The 20170-nt window shown below is 37.6% G+C and overlaps 1 protein-coding gene across 2 annotated transcripts in view; it reads left to right on the top strand.

Annotated features, from left to right (window-relative positions):
* The window catches only part of fbxw7 (F-box and WD repeat domain containing 7), a 205778-nt gene that overhangs the window by 62080 nt on the left and 123528 nt on the right, over window positions 1-20170 (top strand). For both annotated transcript variants that reach the window (XM_059554022.1, XM_059554021.1), the window contains one exon: window positions 16364-17110. In XM_059554022.1, the coding sequence (XP_059410005.1) occupies window positions 16433-17110 (678 nt within the window). In that variant the 5' untranslated portion in view covers window positions 16364-16432. The remainder of the gene's footprint in view (window positions 1-16363; window positions 17111-20170) is intronic.

The raw sequence follows: 20170 nt of genomic DNA, 5'->3' as shown, positions 1-20170 counted from the left end.
AACTGTCTTGACACACTTGTGACTGCTTCCAGTCTATCACTTCAGCTGACAGCACACTCGTTCAAAGTGAGGGCCGCTGATTGCTGAGAACCTCTTTTTCACCTGGGCTTGAGTCATTACTCTTCTCCTTATTCAACGATTTTTTGGTTTCTGATGAGCAAGTCAATGTGCGGCTGTGGCTGCAGCATCATCTCATCGCTGATGAAGAGGCTTGGCCGCTCTGCTTGTTGCTCAGACCTACTGTCCTGCAGCCACACTTCTGAGCACCTGCAGCACCTGGCTACTGGCTGCCCACCTCAGCACAAGGTAATATCCAGCTAAAACCAATATTTTTTGTGGTTATAAGAACTTGGTTTCTACACAAGTTTTTGCATTACTGTCTTGTTGTAGACTAGTTTCAGAAGCCAAGGATTGGGTAGACACCATGTTGTATATCAACAAAACTTTGAGGATAGATTCTGTTTAATGGGTTGTTTTATTCTGTACTTTGGTGTTGATAGTTTCCGTGATAAATTTGTCATTCTAAAAACATTCTAGTGGAAACAAATGGTGAGAGAAATTGAGGTGACCTCATATATGACCTCACGGGGAAGTCGTGGCCTAGTGGTTAGAGAGTTTGACTCCTAACCCTATGGTTGTGGGTTCGACTCTCGGGCTGGTAATACCATGACTTAGTCGCATAAATGGCTGCCCTCTGCTCCGGGTGTGTGTTCACTGCTTTGAGTGAGCACTTTGGATACGTTAAATGCAGAGCACAAATTCTGACTGTATGTCACGTCACGTCACTTTTTTTTTCCTCTTTCCTTTTCCTATTTATTATTTACAGTCCTGTTTTCATTAGTCAAACTAAAAAGGTCAAAAAGGCCAATAGTTTTAGAAAACATGGTCAGTTGGTCCATTTGTGGGTTGAATAACAGAGTTCTAATTAGCTATTTGTTCAGAACAATGTACATTTATTGTGGAAGCACTCTGAGAAAGGAGCTGTTAGTGGTCTCCTGATGAAGATTTCAGTCTGTCTGGATCAGCACAGCAGGACTGACCTTGCAGTAGTGTCTCCTTTGTTATTTGGCCATTAGAGGGACCGGAGAGACCATGCAAGCACACTGCAGTAATTGATTTTGTAATGGAACCAGGTGATTTAATGGCTGTCTTGCTACCTTGACAACCGTAGAGCTGTCTTTGAACTGACATGCATTCTTAATGGACATCTGTTAAAGGCTGTCTGCAGCTGAATTTCCGTTTGCTGCTTTTAAAGAAAGTTTCAAACAAAACAATTTGCTCGCAATGGAGGTGAGTGGCATATGAGGTCATGGACTCTAATATGTGACCTATAGTCAATATATTGCCTGTTCTGATTTTTGAGCAGTACTGCCTTGAAAAGCACTGCCTCTGAAAATGCTCTGCTTCTGGGATGCTCACTTTGCACAAGATTGATCTAGTGCATCTTGGGAAAATATTTATGCCCCAGCTAATGAGATATAATGCTTTGAGGGGGAAAAGCTTTTGCAACCTCTCTTATATAATTCTCAATTTTGAGAGAATGGAAAATGGAGTATATTGCAAGATTAACTTGTTTTGTCATCAGAGTTATTTTGTCTCTGTTCTACATTAGGGACAATCATTTAATTTGTCAGGGAAAAATGTGTTATTCCCACTTTTAGATATTTGATCAAACATTTATTATGAAAGTAACTAACTTTTTAGAAGTTTAGTGTGCATATTTTAAGCTTTGGTAGTACCATATGGCACATTTAGGGCCTGTTTTTTCCATGTAGCCACGAAAACCATGGTTAAAGGAGTGTTCAGTGCTATGCTGATTGGAAAGGCAGAGAGGACGATTCACTTTCATTTGTCTTCCTCTCTGTGGCTTACTGATTGCTATGTAGGCAGGTAGTGGTTTCTCTCTCTGAGTGAGACGATGCTCCCTCATCCTGGGTAAGCCTTGTCTTGAAGGGTTGGGTTACCTATTTTCAAACTGTTCTGAATCCTTTCATAGCTCTGGTATTAATACCTTCCTCGAAACACAGACTCAAGGGCAAAAAGGGGACATTAGTCTTGTATTGATAGAATTACCAGACCGAATGCATCCTAGGCTCTGCTATTGCTCCCTGTGACTGCTGAAAAAGTATAACTACTTAGATTAGCATCCTCTATAATAGCGCACATTAACACAGAACGTCATGATAAAACTAATTGGTTAGCTGGCAGGAAGTTTTATTCAGACTCTGAGCCCTGTGAGTTGTCATTGTGACACTAGTCAAATTTGATAGCTAAATGGGGTGTGCTTTTATTTTCACTTGTCTGTCATTAAAGTCGGTCATTTGACATGGGTTTGCATGCTGTCTCCCAAAAAAAAAAAAAAAAAAAAAAAAGTTTTTATGAAATTTAGACTAGTTTGTCTCAAACAAAAACACCTGATACTGATAAAATACTTAGTATTCTAATTCCCTTCTTTTGTCCCAAGCCCAGAAACTTTTCACTCATTATCAAAACACAAATGAATACGTCTTTAATGAAACTTGAGATATTTGTGACCTTATATTGGTACACAAATAGAACACACAAAATATGGTAAACCACAACTCAAATCTGCATGTGACATGCGAAAAAATAAATCTTATTAGAGATGCACATCAAGCATGCTTAATGTTTATGTGAATAAAAGCCTGATTTAAAAAGAAAAAATCAGTTTTCCTGGTTTTCACTTTATGAAACCGAATTAAATGTGAACTGCCGTGTTTGCCTGACTTCATTGCACCGTATCCACTTCCTCCTTTGCATTATGCAGTTTAAATTTTCTATAGAGCTATATATTTTTAAGCTCAGGTCATTTTAAGATTAATCAACCATAAATGCAATACAGACATTAAAAATATCTATATACAAATTACTGTTAACAAATTTCTTAAGACAGCAATCATTAAAAGCAACTGTAACAAACTATAGTAAAATATATTCAACTTACACGTACAAATATTCAATTGAAGCAAAAATTTCTAATCCAGATATTTACTTATTTTACTAGCAACACTTAAAGGATTAGTTCACTTTCAAATTAAAATTTCCTGATAATTTACCCCCATGTCATCCATGATTTTTTAAGTTTTTCTTTCTCCAGTCGAAAAGAAATTAAGGTTTTTGATGAAAACATTCCAGGATTATACTCCTTATAGTGGACTTCAATGGCTACCAAACGGTTGAAGGTCAAAATTACAGTTTCACTGTAACTTCAAAGGGCTACCAGATACCAGACGAGGAATAAGGGTCTTATCTAGCAAAATGATCTGTCATTTTCTAAAGATGTATATGCTTTATAAACAATGCTCGCCTTGCACTGCTTTGCGATGCGCATCCATTACTTGACGTAATATGTAATCACGTTGAAAAGGTCATGCTTGACGTACAAATCCGATTCCAAAAAAGTTGGGACAATGTACAAATTGTGAGTAAAAAAGGAATGGAATAATTTACAAATCTCATAAACCTATTTCATTCACAATAGAATATAGATAACATATCAAATGTTAAAAGTGACACATTTTGAAATGTCATGCCAAATATTGGCTCATTCTGGATTCCATGAGAGCTACACATTCCCAAAAAGTTGTGACAGGTAGCAATAAGAGGCTGGGAAAGTTAAATGTACATGTAAGGAACAGCTGCAGGACCAATTTGCAACATAAGTCAATTGGCAACATGATTGGGTATAAAAAGAAGTCAAGATGGGCAGAGGATCGCCATTTCTCCCCAATGCTGCAGTGAAAAATAGTGGAGCAATATCAGAAGGGAGTTTATCAGAGAAAAATTGCAAGAGTTTGAAGTTATCATCTACAGTGCATAATATAATCCAAAGATTCAGAGAATCTGGAACAATTTCTGTGCGTAAGGGTCAAGGCCGGAAAACAATAATGGTTGCCCGTGATCTTCGGGCCCTTAGACAGCACTGCATCACATACAGGAACGCTACTATAATGGAAGCCACAACATGGGCTCAGGAATACTTCCAGAAAACATTGTCTGTGAACACAATCCACCGTGCCATTCGCCTTTTCCGGCTAAAACTCTATAGGTCAAAAAAGAAGCCATATCTAAACATGATCCAGAAGTGTAGGCGTTTTCTCTGGGCCAAGGTTCATTTAAAATGGACCGTGGCAAAGTGGAAAACTGTTCTGTGGTCAGACGAATCAAAATTTGAGATAAGAAGCCTGCTTCGCTGATGGTATGGGGTTGCATGAGTGCATGTGGCATGGGCAGCTTACACATCTGCAAAGGCACCATCAATGCTGAAAGGTATATCCAAGTTCTAGAACAACATATGCTCCCATCCAGACGTCGTCTCTTTCAGGGAACACCTTGCATTTTCCAACATGACAATGCCAGACCACATACTGCATCAATTACAACAACATGGCTGCGTAGAAGAAGAATCTGGGTACTGAAATGGCCAGCCTGCAGTCCAGATCTTTCACCCATAGAAAACATTTGGCGTAAAAAGGAAGATGCGACAAAGAAGACCTAAGACAGTTGAGCAACTAGAAGCCTGTTTTAGACAAGAATGGGACAACATTCCTATTTCTAAACTTGAGCAACTTGTCTCCTCAGTCCCCAGACGTTTGCAGACTGTTATAAGGCAAGGCAACACAATGGTAATTCAAAGTGCTTTACATAAAAGAGAGTAAAATAATCATGAAGAAAAATAACAAAAATAAAACAAGCAATTTTAAAACTTTTTTGAAAATGATTCAAAAATTTACTTGATGAAAAATGAATTTAATGAATTTAAAAACCGTTAGAAAATGATTTTACATTAAAAAAGTGAAAATATAGTGCAATCAGTTCCGACATTGCACAGTGCTCATTCAATAAATGCACAGCTAAACAGATGAGTTTTAAGTCTAGATTTAAATGTGACTAGTGTTTTAGCACATCTGATCTCTTCTGGAAGCTGTTTCCAACTAAGGGGGGCATAGTAACTATAGGCGGACTCCCCTAGTTTTGTGTGAACCCTTGGTATTTCTAACTGACTCGATCCTAGTGATCGGAGTGCTCTGTTAGGTATATATTCAGTGAGCATATCTGCAATATATTTTGGTCCTAGGTCATTTAGTGACTTATAAATGAGTAAAAGTACTTTAAAATCAATCCTAAATGTAACTGGAACCCAGTGTAAGGACCTGAGGACTGGTGTGATATGCTCAGATTTTCTGGTTCTAGTCACAATCTTGGCAGCAGCGTTCTGGATGAGCTGCAGCTGTCTAATGGTCTTTTTGGGAAGGCCGGTGAGGAGCCCATTACAATAGTCCACCCTGCTGGTGATAAAGGCATGAACAAGTTTCTCCAAGACTTGGCTGGAAACAAAACATCAAATTCTTACAATGTTTTTTAAATGATAGTATGCTGATTTAGTTACTGCTTTGACATGACTACTGAATCTGAGTCTGTCTCCAGAATCACACCAAGATTCCTGACCTGATTTTTAGTTGTTTGACCCCTAGAGTCAAGGTATGCATTCACCTTGAACACTTCATCTTTGATTCCAAATGCAATGACTTCAGTTTTTTTCCTTGTTTAACTGAAGAAAGTTCTGGCACATCCAACTATTAATTTCATCCATGCATTGGCATAGGGAGTCAATGGAGCTGTAGTCATTTGGAGATAAAAAGAAGAGGGGATGCCACACAGTGGTAAACATGGCCTTGTCCCAACTTTTTTGAGATGTTGATGCCATGAAATGTAAAATCAATTTATTTTTCCCTTAAAATGATACATTTTCTCAGTTTAAACATTTGATATGTCATCTATGTTGTATTCTGAATAAAATATTGAAATTAGAAATTTATGTATCAGGCCTAAAAAAAAAAAAAGTTTGGTTCCGGTTGGTTGTCAGTTGAGGTCATTGGTCGGTAGGGATTTATTATTTTTTTTATTTATTTATTTTTTTCTCCAGTGGCAGTTTTACACACACACACACACACACACACACACGCGCTGATTTTAAATGTGTGTACCGGTACTTTTACGACAGTGATTCTGTATTCCCGTTTAAAGTCTGTTGTTGCCATAGACACGCAAAACGCACACACACACACACACAAAAAGCCTTCGCGGGAGTTTGACAGGCGATCTCATAGTAGATTAACATGGAGGATTTGAACTTGAAAAACGGAGTGTACAGACATCTTTTTGTAGTCAAACAACATTCTTTGTTATGTTCATTTATGTGGTTTATTTGATTTTGATGCTATAAATTAACTAGAAGCAAGAGACGATCAGTTAGTTTTTAACTGATGATCTAACTTACAGCGATCTGTTCGACACATTCAAGAGCCACAAAACGGTATTTATTGTTTACATTTCTTTAAAAAATGACCACATTTGAAAGGTGAAATAACCAAATGAGACTTTGTTTCATATTAAAAGTAAGCTGGTAATATTAATGTCCTGTCTGTCAGCATGTTGTCAGTGCCCTCTCTGTTCCGCGATATATTGTTGACTCCCCCCCCCCCCCCCCCCCCGTGTTTCTCTTAATGTTATGATTTCCAAACCTTAAGTTATAGCTCACTTTAGGAATTGACAGTTAAAGGGTTTTGATGCAATACTTAATGGTTTTTAACGGATTACTTAAGTGTAAAACAGCATTTAAAGGAAACTGTAATTTAATTAACGATGTGTGAAAGACCGTTCCTCCCCAGTCTCATAAAATAAATTTGGGTCGCACATAAATTGACAGGGTCGGTCGGAAACCGGAACCAAACAAATTTTTTTTTTAGGCCTCATTGCATTTTGTTTTTATTCACAATTTGTACAGTGTCCTAACTTTTTTGGAATTGGGTTTGTAGACGGAAGTACTGAGTCAATGTTTACAAATAAGGAGAATGAGGAGCGGTCAAAAGTTGTTGTATGTTCAGTGACACACATTCAAATTTTTTGAATTTGTTGTAAACTGCGCTTGACTTGTTTTTGCACGTTCGACTTGTAAACACTGAGTCGTAACTGCTGCCTATGTCATGCGTGACCTTTTCAACGTGATTGCATATTACATGAAGTCATGGATGTGTATCACAGAGCAGTGCAAGGCAAGCATTTCTTTTTTATAACTCATCCATTTAAATTATATTAAGCCTTAATTCAGCATTATTATGAGGCAATTGAGTGACAACTGGATTGCCTCTGCTGTCACCGCCATCGAGTTAGGTGGGTGTGGTTTCAGTAACCGGCTCCTATCTCTTTGCCCATTTTCGATTATCTGGGAGTGACACATGGTGACACGCTGCCAAGATGGAGACGGTCGGTTCCGCCCACTTTGAGCTTTATAAACGCTCTTTAGAAACATACGGTTGACGTCACGGACACTACATCCATCCAAAAACCTTAATTTCTTTTCAACTGAAGAAAGAAAAATTAAATTATCAGGAAATTTTAATTTGAACATCCTTTAATAATACGTTTGGTGTCTTAAGTGTTAAATGCTGGTTTGACGGTAATTATAAACACACAGTATGATTAAAGATAAATATCCTTTCCTGTGTTGCCTCCAGGCACAAAATGCTTGGCACTGATTTATCTTTCAACAAAACTGGCAGCGTGGTTAGAATTAATTCACAAAGCATATTGTTGTGAAATGAAGAACAAACTAAAACTTGATATTTCAGTCGCAGTCTCAGGCACAACATTTAAACTTAAGCCATACATTTCTAACGCCTCAGGTCTTTAGGAAGGCTATGCAAAGGTTTTGAAGATGCAGTTTCTCTACACCTAATGATAGAACAACAGTTTGAGCTTTACTCTGAATCTTTATTTAACTGCATTATCACTCTTGTGATTGGTGGACAAACATGAGTTGTTCAGAACAGGCCCAGTTCCAGAATCAAATCACTAAGGATACTTCTTTAATTAGTGAGGGTGTGCTAACCTTAATCTAGGTTGACATTTTTTGACATTAAAAAGATGTCACTCATCTTAATTTGTCACAATCTTACAAAGTTCTGTTTAAATCAGTGAAACTTTAAACGGCACAATGCATCTATTATTTACATTGCATCTACACTTTATGATTCAAGATTATTCATGAGCATGCAGATTTCATCAGTGGACAAAAACTCTGGCATTTTGAGCATTAAGTGGATTGCATTAAGGAAATCATGACCCCTTTAAAGTCATCTGTGTCCATGTGTACTCCTAAATGGTAATACAGTTCACTTCTTATGTATTCTTCTTCTTTGAAACAAACCAAAAATGATGTATTCTGTTCTTTAATCACAAGCTAGATGCCGTTTGATTGGATGAAAATTTGTTTTGTGTAGGATGAGTCATAAATATTTGTGGTCTGTTTTCCCAGAAGAGAAGTGCTGTAAATTTTAAATATCTGCTAAGGGTGAATTTTAATAAACTTTTTGAAGTACACTAACATTTAGATGACTTGATTCGCTCTTATGGGCTAAAAGCCACAGTACTCCAATTTCAGTTTGATGGATTCTTTAATGACTTTGATACTTTTAGTCTGGTGCACTTTGTTTGCAACCACATGACTCCCAATGGTTTATGTTCTCTCCATCTATCCCTTATTTAGTTCCTTCGATATCAGTGAATGCCAAGTGAAATAGTTTTATGAAAATCCTTGTAGCTATTCAGTTGATTCAATGCCAGCATATTCTATGAAACAGATTTCTGTCTGCTTGGCTGTCTGCCTGTTCAGTTGGAGAGGTACTCTGGATTATCAATAGTACCAAGGCTTGTGTTTCAATCCTGACAGAGCCGGCATAGAGTTGGCCTTAGCAGTACTTCAACGGCACATCTGTGTCTTTTGTTCAGGGATGTCAGAGCTTGGTGCTACGGTCTGCCAAAGTCATACAGACACATCCACAATAGCACATGGTTGCTGGCTGGACACATATTGCCTAAGCACTTAAATGCAAAGGAGGTCTGGCTGTAGACTCGGGCTCTTTGGCTGAGTGACTGGCATAAGCGTTTAGTCAGTATCATTGTCTATTTTTTGCCTGTGCAAAAATGTGGAGAGTAATGCTCAAGTCGGTTAACAAGCTATACGTAGGTGAGATTAGAACATATGATGTTGCACTTAGCCAAACAGATATTTAAAAAGTAAAAAAATATAAATATATCTGTTCATGTATGAGGGCATTCAAATATGGGTCTTCAAGGCTTTCTGGGATGTTTCAGATGTTTAGGTAATATTAATATTTTAAGCATGTATGATTGAATATTATGTATTAACTTACTGAGTATCTTCACCTTGCCTTTTTTTTAAGTGCCGGCTAGTTGTAAATATTTTTGCTGTTGTATGGGTCAGTCTGAATTGTGCATTGCATTAGAGTGCATGTCTTAGCTGAACAGAGAATTGATTTAGTGATTAAACCCAGCACTGAAGGAGCACTTTAGGGACTGCTTCAGATCTCTCAAGTTTTTATCTGCAGCTCATTAACATTGGAGTTTGGAAGGTGGCATGGGTAGATGTGCCAAAATATTGGCTGCAAAAAATAATTGACAGTACAGAAATAAAACAAACAAATCTCTTTCTGCTACCTCAAACCAGTTGTGTTTTAGAAGGGTTCCTGAAGTGTGGAGTGAAGTTTAGAGCAAAACTGACACAGAAGTCAGTTGTCAGTGAATACCTTAAAGTACCACAAAGCAGCTTGGTTAAAATAAGTGAAATTGATTTGGATTTAATAAGCTTACAATTAATTCACTATAACTTTTTAACAACACTTGCAACATTCAAGTTTTAATTAAATGAAAATTAATATTTCTATTACTCAAGTTACTAAAAAAAATCCTAAGAAGCTTGTTGCTTTATCTTCATTATTTACAAATTAGATTTGCTGGAGCTGACATCTAATTTTTGAGACCAGCCTGAGCCGAAGTAAACATGACCTGCACACATTGCCTGTGGGACACAAACAAATTTATTTTTGCACTGACTTCCTTTGTTGCTGTGAATGGCTTCCTGCCTTCTTAATAATGCTTTCTTTGTGTGTCTCAGAGTTTTTTCTGCTGACTGTAAAATCACTGCTCTCAGGAAAGCTAAAATGACTTGGATTGGAGGAGGAAAAAAGCTTTAGAAAACATTAGGGATGCACCCATATTGAAATTTGGTGGAGACCTAAATGCAAATAATAAGTCTTTTCATGTTAGGGTTGTTAAGCTTAACCAGCATAATAATAAACATCTGATAACAATAAATCAATTTAGAAAACTTTACTCATGTCGACCATTAACTGATGTGGTCAATGATAAAACATGCACTATCAGTTCATTCTGATTTCACTCAGCAGTCACCTCACCGCTACAGCTAGCCAGAAGCTTTTTGCAGTGACCTTGTCCTTATTTTGTGAATGAGGACTATGTTCCCCTCAGGGCTGTGAGTCATTCTACCACAGTAGAGCTGTGTTTACACCTGGCCATGTCTCTGTCCTTTAGCTGATTTTATTTCTGCTTTCTATAATGCCTGGAGGCGAGGTAAAAAGACATAGACAAAGGAATAGCGTACTTATGTGTGAAAAGGTCTTGGGGATTAACCTTGTGATTTTGGATTGTAAAATCAAGTCCTAGTAAATGAAATGATGGACAACAAACTAGTGTCATTAAGATGACATCAGAAATACCAGCTTAATCCAGTTAAGTATTAGTGATGACAGTTGGTGTTTAACTGAAAGAACAGATCTGTCCATTGCTTTTGGCTCATTAATCCATTTTTTTCTCATTTTTGGTTATATGATACTTTCCTACTTTCTTCTTCCTTTTCCTACTATATTTTTCTGTCTTTCCTTACTTCATTCCTTCTTATTTCCTAAGTCCTTTTGCCTTTTCTATTCCTTCCCATCTCCTGCTTCACACTTTCCTGGTCCTTATTGCATTCCTACTGATTTCTTTTCTACTTTCTCTTCCCCTTTCATTCCTTCCAATTTACTTCCTACTTTACACTTTCCTCCTCCTTTTTTCCTTACTACCTACTCAGTTTTTCTGCCCTACTTCTATTTCTTTCATACTTCCCTTTCCCCTTTCCCTACTTTCCTGCCCCCCCCCCCCCCCCCACCTACCTACCTGGTCAAACCATATGTAGTTTTTAGTGGCAGTGCAGTATCTAGAAAGGAGAATACTACTAGGGGGAAATGTATACTGTTATGACCATACTTCATGACCTTTATGTTAGTATGAATTTGTGTATTATGAAAGCAATCCAGACGTAGAAAATCAATCAAGTTGTCATTATTATGGGGTTAAGAGCATTAGTTGTGTTGTTTTATTGTAATTTACAACTCCTATGCAGTGGGCTCACGAGTAAAGCGTCCATTGGTTGCACACTTCAGAATCGTGGCGTGAGTGGTCAAGTCATTTGGGAACTTTTAGGTTACTTTTATTTATTTATTTTTTTATACATGGAGTTATTTCTGAAATTATAACATTGTTTTCCACTCTACATATAGTAGGGAAGTATTCATAGTTGGACTTGATCAGCCAAGTACACATGGTCATTACATAAATATAGGATGATTGATCTGCCTCATATTTCACTCTGTAACAATTCCTTCCTTTTCATCTTTTCTTTTTCCTATTAAACGTACTACAATAACTTGGAACAGAAATCTCTTTAATGCCAGGTTGTATGGTTTCTGCATAAGCTAATTATGGAGACTTATTGAGGTTTTCCAGTGTGACGCTCATAGCGATTTGTTGCCTGTCGATGGATAGTCTAGATGTCTTGTCTTAACTTTACGAGTGGGGAGTCTTCAGCCAGTTCTGCCTCAAGCTCAAATAAACTGTCTTTCCATACAAACAATCTCCCATTCTTGCAGAAACTAAACTACAATCCATTAGAAGCCCTTAATTGAGTTTTTTTCAGTTGGAGATCTGTTTTCCACATTTTCCCAAATTTGAGTTAGTCTTTGTACTTGCGTATCTACCAAATGGGCCATTTTGTCTTATTCTGCTGTTAATGGAACAAGAAGAATTGGAGCAGTTCTGTATGAATGAGTCATTTGCAAAACCAGGTGATGGGTTTCCCTTTATTTAGCTTGGTTCTCATCATAAAGACCCATCCAGGTAGCACTGAGGTTAATAAAAATAACCCTGTGTTTTCTTCCTTTTCCTGTTTGTTCGTAATGTTTCCTGTAACTGAGGTGTCCAAGAGGAGATGACAGTCTGGCAGCTTTGTAGGAAATGACATCGTAAAACCAATAATACCACTGCTCTCTCCTCCTTCCCTTCACCTTTGTTGCTAACGTTTTCTCTAAGAGGATGTACCAAAACCCATTTTGGCTTCATCTTCCTCTCAGCCCTTTTAGATGTAGATAAATGATCTGCTGCTGAAGTGTACACAGTGGTAATAACTGAAGAAATGATGCACCTTATTCTCTTATCAAACTGCTCAGCTACGCCAGGCTGGCCGCATTTCCCGGGAACCAAGCCAAACGCTTCTCTTTTTAAGGCAGTGCTTCCAGTTTTTCATATCAGAGTGCATGCCTGGGAAGCAATACTGTTATAAACCTTCTGGAGTTTTTCCTATGTCATTGCATAAACTCTGCCATATTAATTTAGTCATGTTGGATTTTAGTTCATTTTGAAGCCATTTTGTTGGCTTTTGATGCAAGAATTTGATGAATTTGTGATAGACTTGTTTGCTTCAACTGTGGTTTTCTAGTTCACTTACACCTCAATTCAAACCAGGCACTTTGGGTTATTTTGTGGTGGTGAAATACCCAGCCTGAATGATTCAGATGTTTTCCCAAGTGATTTGAGGCTCAATGACAAATGAGTGTAAAAAATAAAGAGAAAAAACTAAAAGTTCAAAAACATGTGCCAAGTTCTTGGAAAGTAGTCTTTGTTCATGTTGGTTTCATATGGCTTTGATAATCTTTTATACTCTTTTTTTTTTTTTTTTTTTTTAATTTTATTCTTTTATTTAGAAAATCCTGCGGTATATGATATAATCAAAAGGTAATTTTTTCCTTGCATGTTGAATATATGTGTGTAAATAGCCTACTCATTTAATTTTTAAGTTTACATGCATTTTTAAATGTTTTTTTTTTTTCCTCACTGAATTTGAAATTCATAAATATTAAGCTTTTGCACAGTTGCACCACATGGGAATTTATAGTATAAATTACCCTTCTGCTGTCAAAATCTCAAAATCTCTTATCTGATATTTTAACAGACATTGACCATGACATGTTCAGGGTCTTCAGTAGTGCTACATTTCCTTTTTTCCTCTCTCTCCCTACCAGATGGATTTTGATTGGTTGTCAGTGTTTTTTTTGTTTTTTGTTTTTTGTTTGTTTTGGTCATTAGCCAGAAAAAAAAATTATGCTTTTCTTTATTATATTTCTTCTTTATTTTAAGACTTTAAGCTCCCCACAAAAAAATCAAAATGAATTTTAATCCATAAATTAAAAAGCTGTTTAACTGAGGAGGTAGCCTGTGTTCAAGTCTATGAATGTATGAATTTCAGTTTTAATTCAAGTGCATAAAATACTGCAAATCAATCTCACACATAAGGGCAAAAAATGAGGATCCTGTCATTAACCTTCAAAAGTCTTTCTTCATTCTGACAATTTCTTACTAAGACTCCAACTAGTCATTAAACATGTATCTAGAACTTCTGACCGTCATTACCCCACTTTACAGAGCATAAGCTTACTCGTCTGTCCTCGAAAAAATGCAGAAACCTATGGCGAGATAAGACGCAAGCTGTATCTGTGAAGCGTACTAAACCAAATTACTGTTGTTAAGGCAGTTTTCATACACTTTAACAGTCTCGCCCTCAATGCAAATGAGGCTTAATGTAATAGTGTGTGTGTGTTGCCAGTTAGATTGCAGTTCTGTCACTTGATCACACACTAGTTCAGTTGTGCAGTCTAACAGCACTAATTGTGTTCCAAGTCTAATGCAGTTGCACAGATAGACCAGCGTGCAGGACATGAATACTAACAGGCAGTCCAGCATCTTCCAAAAACAGAATGGCCCACTTCACCAGGCACAGCCGCTTTGTTTGCATTGAGATGCATCTAACTCCTAGCTAAGTAATTGTTTTTGAGCATGAACAGAGATTGCCCAGGTTTTCTTATAGAGCTCGCCTTGTTCAGCCTCTGTATAGGAAGGGAAATTGCAATGTATATTTGAAGTTCACCGCCATATAATTATTTTCAAATTGGATCTCGGCTGATTGTGCTCTCATCTTCCGTGTTATAAAGGAAACGATTCGGTAATCAAAAAGCTCATCTAATCAGATGCTTTAAACAGTTTTAAATTGCCCTGAGGTCTCTGACTTCATATATTTGCTCTGATTAGACCTTAATCTAGACCTCGGAGAGGAGTAAAGGCATAGATCAAGTGCATGAATACTGTACATGATTGATGGTAGTACTGCTGGATGTTTGCATTAAAGAAGTGGTATGAAGTTTAGCAGGGTGTCATGGTTCTGTTAGCCCCTGGTGGTAGATACTGTAACTACAGCATTTGGACTCATAAAGCATGTTGTTGCTATATTAAAAATAATTCATAATCATCTTTGTACAATAATTATATATTATATGTTTCTTGCTTAAATGTTATGGCGATTTTAGTAGTGCCTGAATTGACTGATTGATCAGTGCTATCAATATTGTCAGATTCCTAAATGAATATGTCTTCAGAGCTATTGAAACTATTAGATTAGAAACCAGAACTGGCCACTTGTTCAAACTTAAATGAATCACTGAGAATTTAGTTTGTCATCTTTCAGTTTACAGGTAATTTCTGCATGGTCTTGTCAAAAAGTAGCATTATTTGTAGCTGTATTCTTGTGTATTTGTCTTGGATATTTTATGCTCACACAGCAACATTTGTGCAGTCAGTCTTTCTTTCATCACTTGCCATCTCTGGCCATCTGTGTGCGCGCTCCATTATCTTTATCAGGTCTCTATCAAACTCACGTGTTCTCGCGCTCTGATTGGATTACATCGCTCATCCCTGCTTTCACTCACACTGTTATCTGCTGTTTTTACGGCCTTCTGTCTCTGTGAAGTAAGCACACGATTTAATTGAATGGTTTAATAAGGATTTTTCTCTGCTGGCATGGTCTTTTTTTTTTTATTTACTCTCTTTACTGAAATTTAACTAGCCTTAAAAACCAAATGGTACTTAAAGCATATTTTACAAAACCTGTGAGTGACATTGCAGTACTGGGCTAATGTGCCAAAACCTCACTCTCACAGGTGGGGCATCCTCACGGTAACATGATATTATTGTGTACTTCCTGCTGCAGACGTGGTTTGTGTCTGGAATCATGGACTGCACTTATTTGGCAGTGATGCCCCCTGCTGGCTGGCTGTGGTTATCAGTGACTGTATTTGTTCTTTTGTAAGTGTCTTTTGAGTTTCGATTGTCAGAATTCTACTTGAATAGTGAATCTGGTTCTGTAGTTGAATAGTGAATCAGTGTTACATAAGATAACTTGCTCTCGATGGTGAAATGAGATTGGTCTGAAATAGCTGTACTGTTTACAGAAATGTTTGGAGTCTGTGAGAAGACTGAAACAGTAATATTGTGATTATATTATATAATTTTTTTGTGTTTTAAAGTGTTATTTTTTCCTGTAATGACAAAGCCAAATTCTCAAGTGTTCAGTCTCATGATCCTTCACTGATGAGTCTTATACTCGGATTTAAGAAACATTGTTTATCAGTGTTATAAACAGTAGTGCCGCTTTGTTATTGTGGAAACTGTCCATTTTTTTTTTTTTTATTGGCATAAAGAGTTTTTAAACAGCATTTGTTTAAAATTTAAATCTAATGGCCTGTCACTTAAATTTAATGTATCCTTGTTAAACAAACAAACAAAACTTCTGACGCCAGTATTTTGAATAGTAGTGTGCATGTTTCCACTTTTACAATACACATGCAATTAATTATTTTAATTTCCTTTAGTACCTAGATTTGAGTATTTAACTAAAAATAAAGAGGTTTGTAGAAGTGTAATGCAACAGTAAAAACAGAAACTTGAATACAGAACCGGCCGTGGCGATGAAATGTTTGTTTGCATGAGTTTAAGTGATACTGTAGCTGGGGTTTTCAGGCCAAGCCTAGTGTAGATGATCAGCTGCCAAGCAGGAGAGAGGTGCCCATTGTTTGATGGATGCTCATATTCCGTCTTTCCCAGCTTAGATGCAAATTACCATTGTTTTATTTCACAGGCATGAATAAAAGAATGAGTTACCCACACTCTGAATGCAAACAAGAGAATGATTTTCTTTTTTTTAATACAACCAGCCCATGTACTGTACATGCTTTTTATTGCCTTTTTTTTTTTGTTGTCGTTGCTATCCTATCCACCTGTACTCCTCTCAACCATTTCCTGTCTCCATTTCTTTCAGAATGCCAAGTCTTTGTCCTCCTCAGACAGCCTAGCGAAGGTGCAGGAGGTAGCAAGCTGGCTTTTGGAAATGAACCAGGATCTGCTGTCGGGGGGCAGCGGCAGCAGGGCGGCCCAGGAGCAGAGGCAGAGGCCTGGGGCAGCGGGGGCAGGTAACAGCACCTCCGGCCGCACACCTCAGCCCCAGGCGGAGCACATGAATCGAGTGCTGGAGGAGCAGGAGCAGGTGGCACAGCAACAGAGAAGAGAACCTGTTGAGGAGGAAGAGGCTGGAACAGAGCAGCCAAGGGAGGCAGAGGAGGAGCCATGGCCTTCCGGAGGTGAGCCGGTGGATGAAGGACGAAGGAGAGAGGTGAACGGGGCTGAGAAGGGTGCCCAGTGGATGTGGGAGCAGGAGCAGCATCGGCGGCATAGACGGCATCGTGAGGAAGAGGAGGAGGAGGAGGACAATAATAATGCTGGAAGGGAAGGGCAGGTGGGACTTCGTTCAGAAGAAGACAATGACCGGCCGGAGGATGAGGAGGATGGTGAGGAGGAAATGGACCAGGATAGCGATGAGTTTGAGCATTCAGGAGAGAGTGGGAGGGAAGAGGAGGAGGAAGAGGAGGAGGAGGCTGAAGATGAGGAGGAAGGAGAAGGCGGCCCCCACTCTCCCTCCATCAGGATCAGTGTATCGGACCTTAATGATAACACGGACCAGTCCTCTGGACGACAACACCAAAGCTCACCCTCTGTCTGCAAGAATAAGGTAAGCGACTAAATTGAACTGTTATCTAGTTTTTAAAGTCCAGATGATTAAATGGAATTATTCTTCTGATTAAGTATAATGTAATAAAAAGTGTCCTAAATCTGGGGAGAATCTTAATAGGAATCTTAATGGGAATCTATCATGGTGTTTGTCTCCCTCTACTGGCCATTTTTGGCTTTACATCAGAAAAAAACTTGATTTTGAGGAAAGCAACTACTGTGTCATAGCCCAGGCATTACGTACCGGATTATTGCGAGGAATATTCTTTCAAATAAATGTTGATTTGATAGTATGGAAAATATGCATTGAATGTGTTCAGGAGTATCTGGATTAATTTAAAACTAAATTTCTCCTACAGTTCTTCTGATGTTTTTTGATCACTTGGGTGATGTTAGTTCTTTGTTAAAGCAGAGTCTTTTTTTATTTGTCAGTTGAACCCCTTTAACAACATATTTTCTTAGTTACCCCTTTGAGATTTTAATTTAGTATTTTGATAATTTAACAACACGAGGAATATTCTTTCAAATAAATGTTGATTTGATAGTATGGAAAATATGCATTGAATGTGTTCAGGAGTATCTGGATTAATTTAAAACTAAATTTCTCCTACAGTTCTTCTGATGTTTTTTGATCACTTGGGTGATGTTAGTTCTTTGTTAAAGCAGAGTCTTTTTTTATTTGTCAGTTGAACCCCTTTAACAACATATTTTCTTAGTTACCCCTTTGAGATTTTAATTTAGTATTTTGATAATTTAACAACACATTTGCATGTTCATGGTTAAAGGGTTACCTGGCCCATTATTTCTGAAAGAAATTAGGAATTTTTGTGAATTTGAAAAATTTATCCTTGCACACATTGCATTTCCAAGGCTTTGATCATCACATTTACAGTTTTCTATTTTTTTTTTCCATTTATTTTAATTTTACCTTTTTATGATTTTAGTAAATTATTTGTTTTCTTTTTGATGAAACCTGAGTTAAAGAAATAGTTACCTAAAAATTAAATTTTTGTAATTTACTTACACTCGTGTCATCCCAAATATCATCTGCACACAAGATTGTATTTTGTTGAAAGAGTTTGCAGATCTGGTCTGGGCCTGTCAACGTCTGAGGGTTCGAACAGCAGGCTTGTATTACGCTGCAAGATGCCTGTTTTTACTTGTCATTGACCTCAAAAGGAAAGCCTTTGAGCTTTATTTAACTGGACTGGTTGTTCATACAGCAGGTAAAAGAAGTATTAAATGTGTCACCATTTTTCTTAGTTTGTTTGTGTGTGTGTGTTTGTATAACTTTATGACATACAGTACATAGAAACTTTCACAACCTGCTGGGTTTCTTTTTTTTCAACCATAGAAATAACTGGAGAAAAATTATAAAAGTAAATATATTTCTAAATGTGCTGTTGACATGAAAGTTTTACCAGATGTCGATAACTATCCAAGTAATCTATACATAAAAAAAAAAAAAAACTAGTAATTTCAGATATTAATTTCTGTGTAATAAAGTGTAATGACACGGGGAAAAAATATTGAACACATGAAGAAAGAGAGGTGCAAAAAGGCATGGAAAGCCAAGACACCAGCAGAAATCTATCAGTAATTAGAAAGCAATCCTGCCCCTTGTCAGTGGAAATTAATATTAGTTGGTTCAGTTCCAAGTGATGGCCTATAAAAAGGTGTCTCAATGACCAGTGTGTCACAAAAGAAACATTTCATGAGGGGTAAAATCAAAGAGCTCTCTCAATACCATCGCAAACGTATTGTTGAAACACAAACTGCTGGTTTTTGGTTACATTGGTTACAGAAGGAATTCTATACTTGAATGTTGCTGTGAGCACTGTAGAGGACATAATCCGGGAGTGGAAAGAACAATTTCACCATAAACCAACCACGACCAGGTGCTACTCGCAAGATTACTGACAGAGCAGTTAAAGAATTATTAGAAGAGTTTTCCAAGGACCACTTGTCATCAGAAAGACCTGGAATTAGCAGGTACAATTATTTTAAAGAAAACAAAAAGTAATGCACTCAACTGCCATGACCTGTAAACACGCTCACCATGCAATACTCCGTTGCTGAAGACAAAGCATGTTGAAGCTCGTTTTAAATTTGCTGCACCACATTTAGACAAGACTATGAAATACTGGGAGAATATAGTCTGGTCAGATTAGACAAAAAAGAAAAAGGGCACTGCACATCACCCCAAAAACATCATTGTGTAGCACTGGCAAAATTCATATAATTCAAGGAAGGATGAATGGAAAAATGTACCGATACATTCTTGATAAAAATCTGCTGCCATCTAACAGGATGATGAGGATGAAACAAGGGTGGACATTTCAGCGAGACAATGATCCCAAACACACAGCCAAGGAAACTCTCATTTGGTGTCAGAGAAAGAAAGTAAAGCTGCTAGAACGGCCCAGCCAATCACCTGACTTGAATCCAATAGAAAATCTATGGAAAGAACTTAAGATCAGAGTTCACAGAAGAGGCCCATTGAACCTTCAAGATTTGAAGACTGTTTGTGTGGAATAATGGGCCAAAATCACACCTAAGCAATAGGGTTGTGACGGTGAGCAAATTTTCCCACCTGTTAATCGATGTGTGACAAGTACAACTCCGATAATACCGTTATCACCGTGGAGGCAGGGGCCCTCTTTTCCTCACTTTCCTTCACTTTTAAATAGCCTAAATTAGTGGCAGTTTGATGTCAATTGCTTGAATGCAACAACAAAATACCATGTCAATACTCACTTTAGTCTATATATAACAGAACGTTTATTATCAAAAGGAATAAGAAAGCTTGGAGTCATGGCATACACCTTGATGTCAAATTAAATGAATAAATTACACAAAATGTAAATGTAGTAAAAGAAAAAGAAAAAAGTGACATGACATATACAGCCAAGTATGGTGACCCATACTCAGAATTCGTGCTCTGCATTTAACCCATCCAAAGTGCACACACACACAGCAGTGAACACACACACACTGTGAACACACACCCAGAGCAGTGGGCAGCCATTTATGCTGCAGCGCCCGGGGAGCAGTTGGGGGT

Source organism: Carassius carassius, chromosome 7 (assembly GCF_963082965.1).
Source record: "Carassius carassius chromosome 7, fCarCar2.1, whole genome shotgun sequence".
Lineage (NCBI taxonomy): Eukaryota > Metazoa > Chordata > Actinopteri > Cypriniformes > Cyprinidae > Carassius > Carassius carassius.
This window is presented reverse-complemented; position numbering and strand designations above follow the sequence as displayed.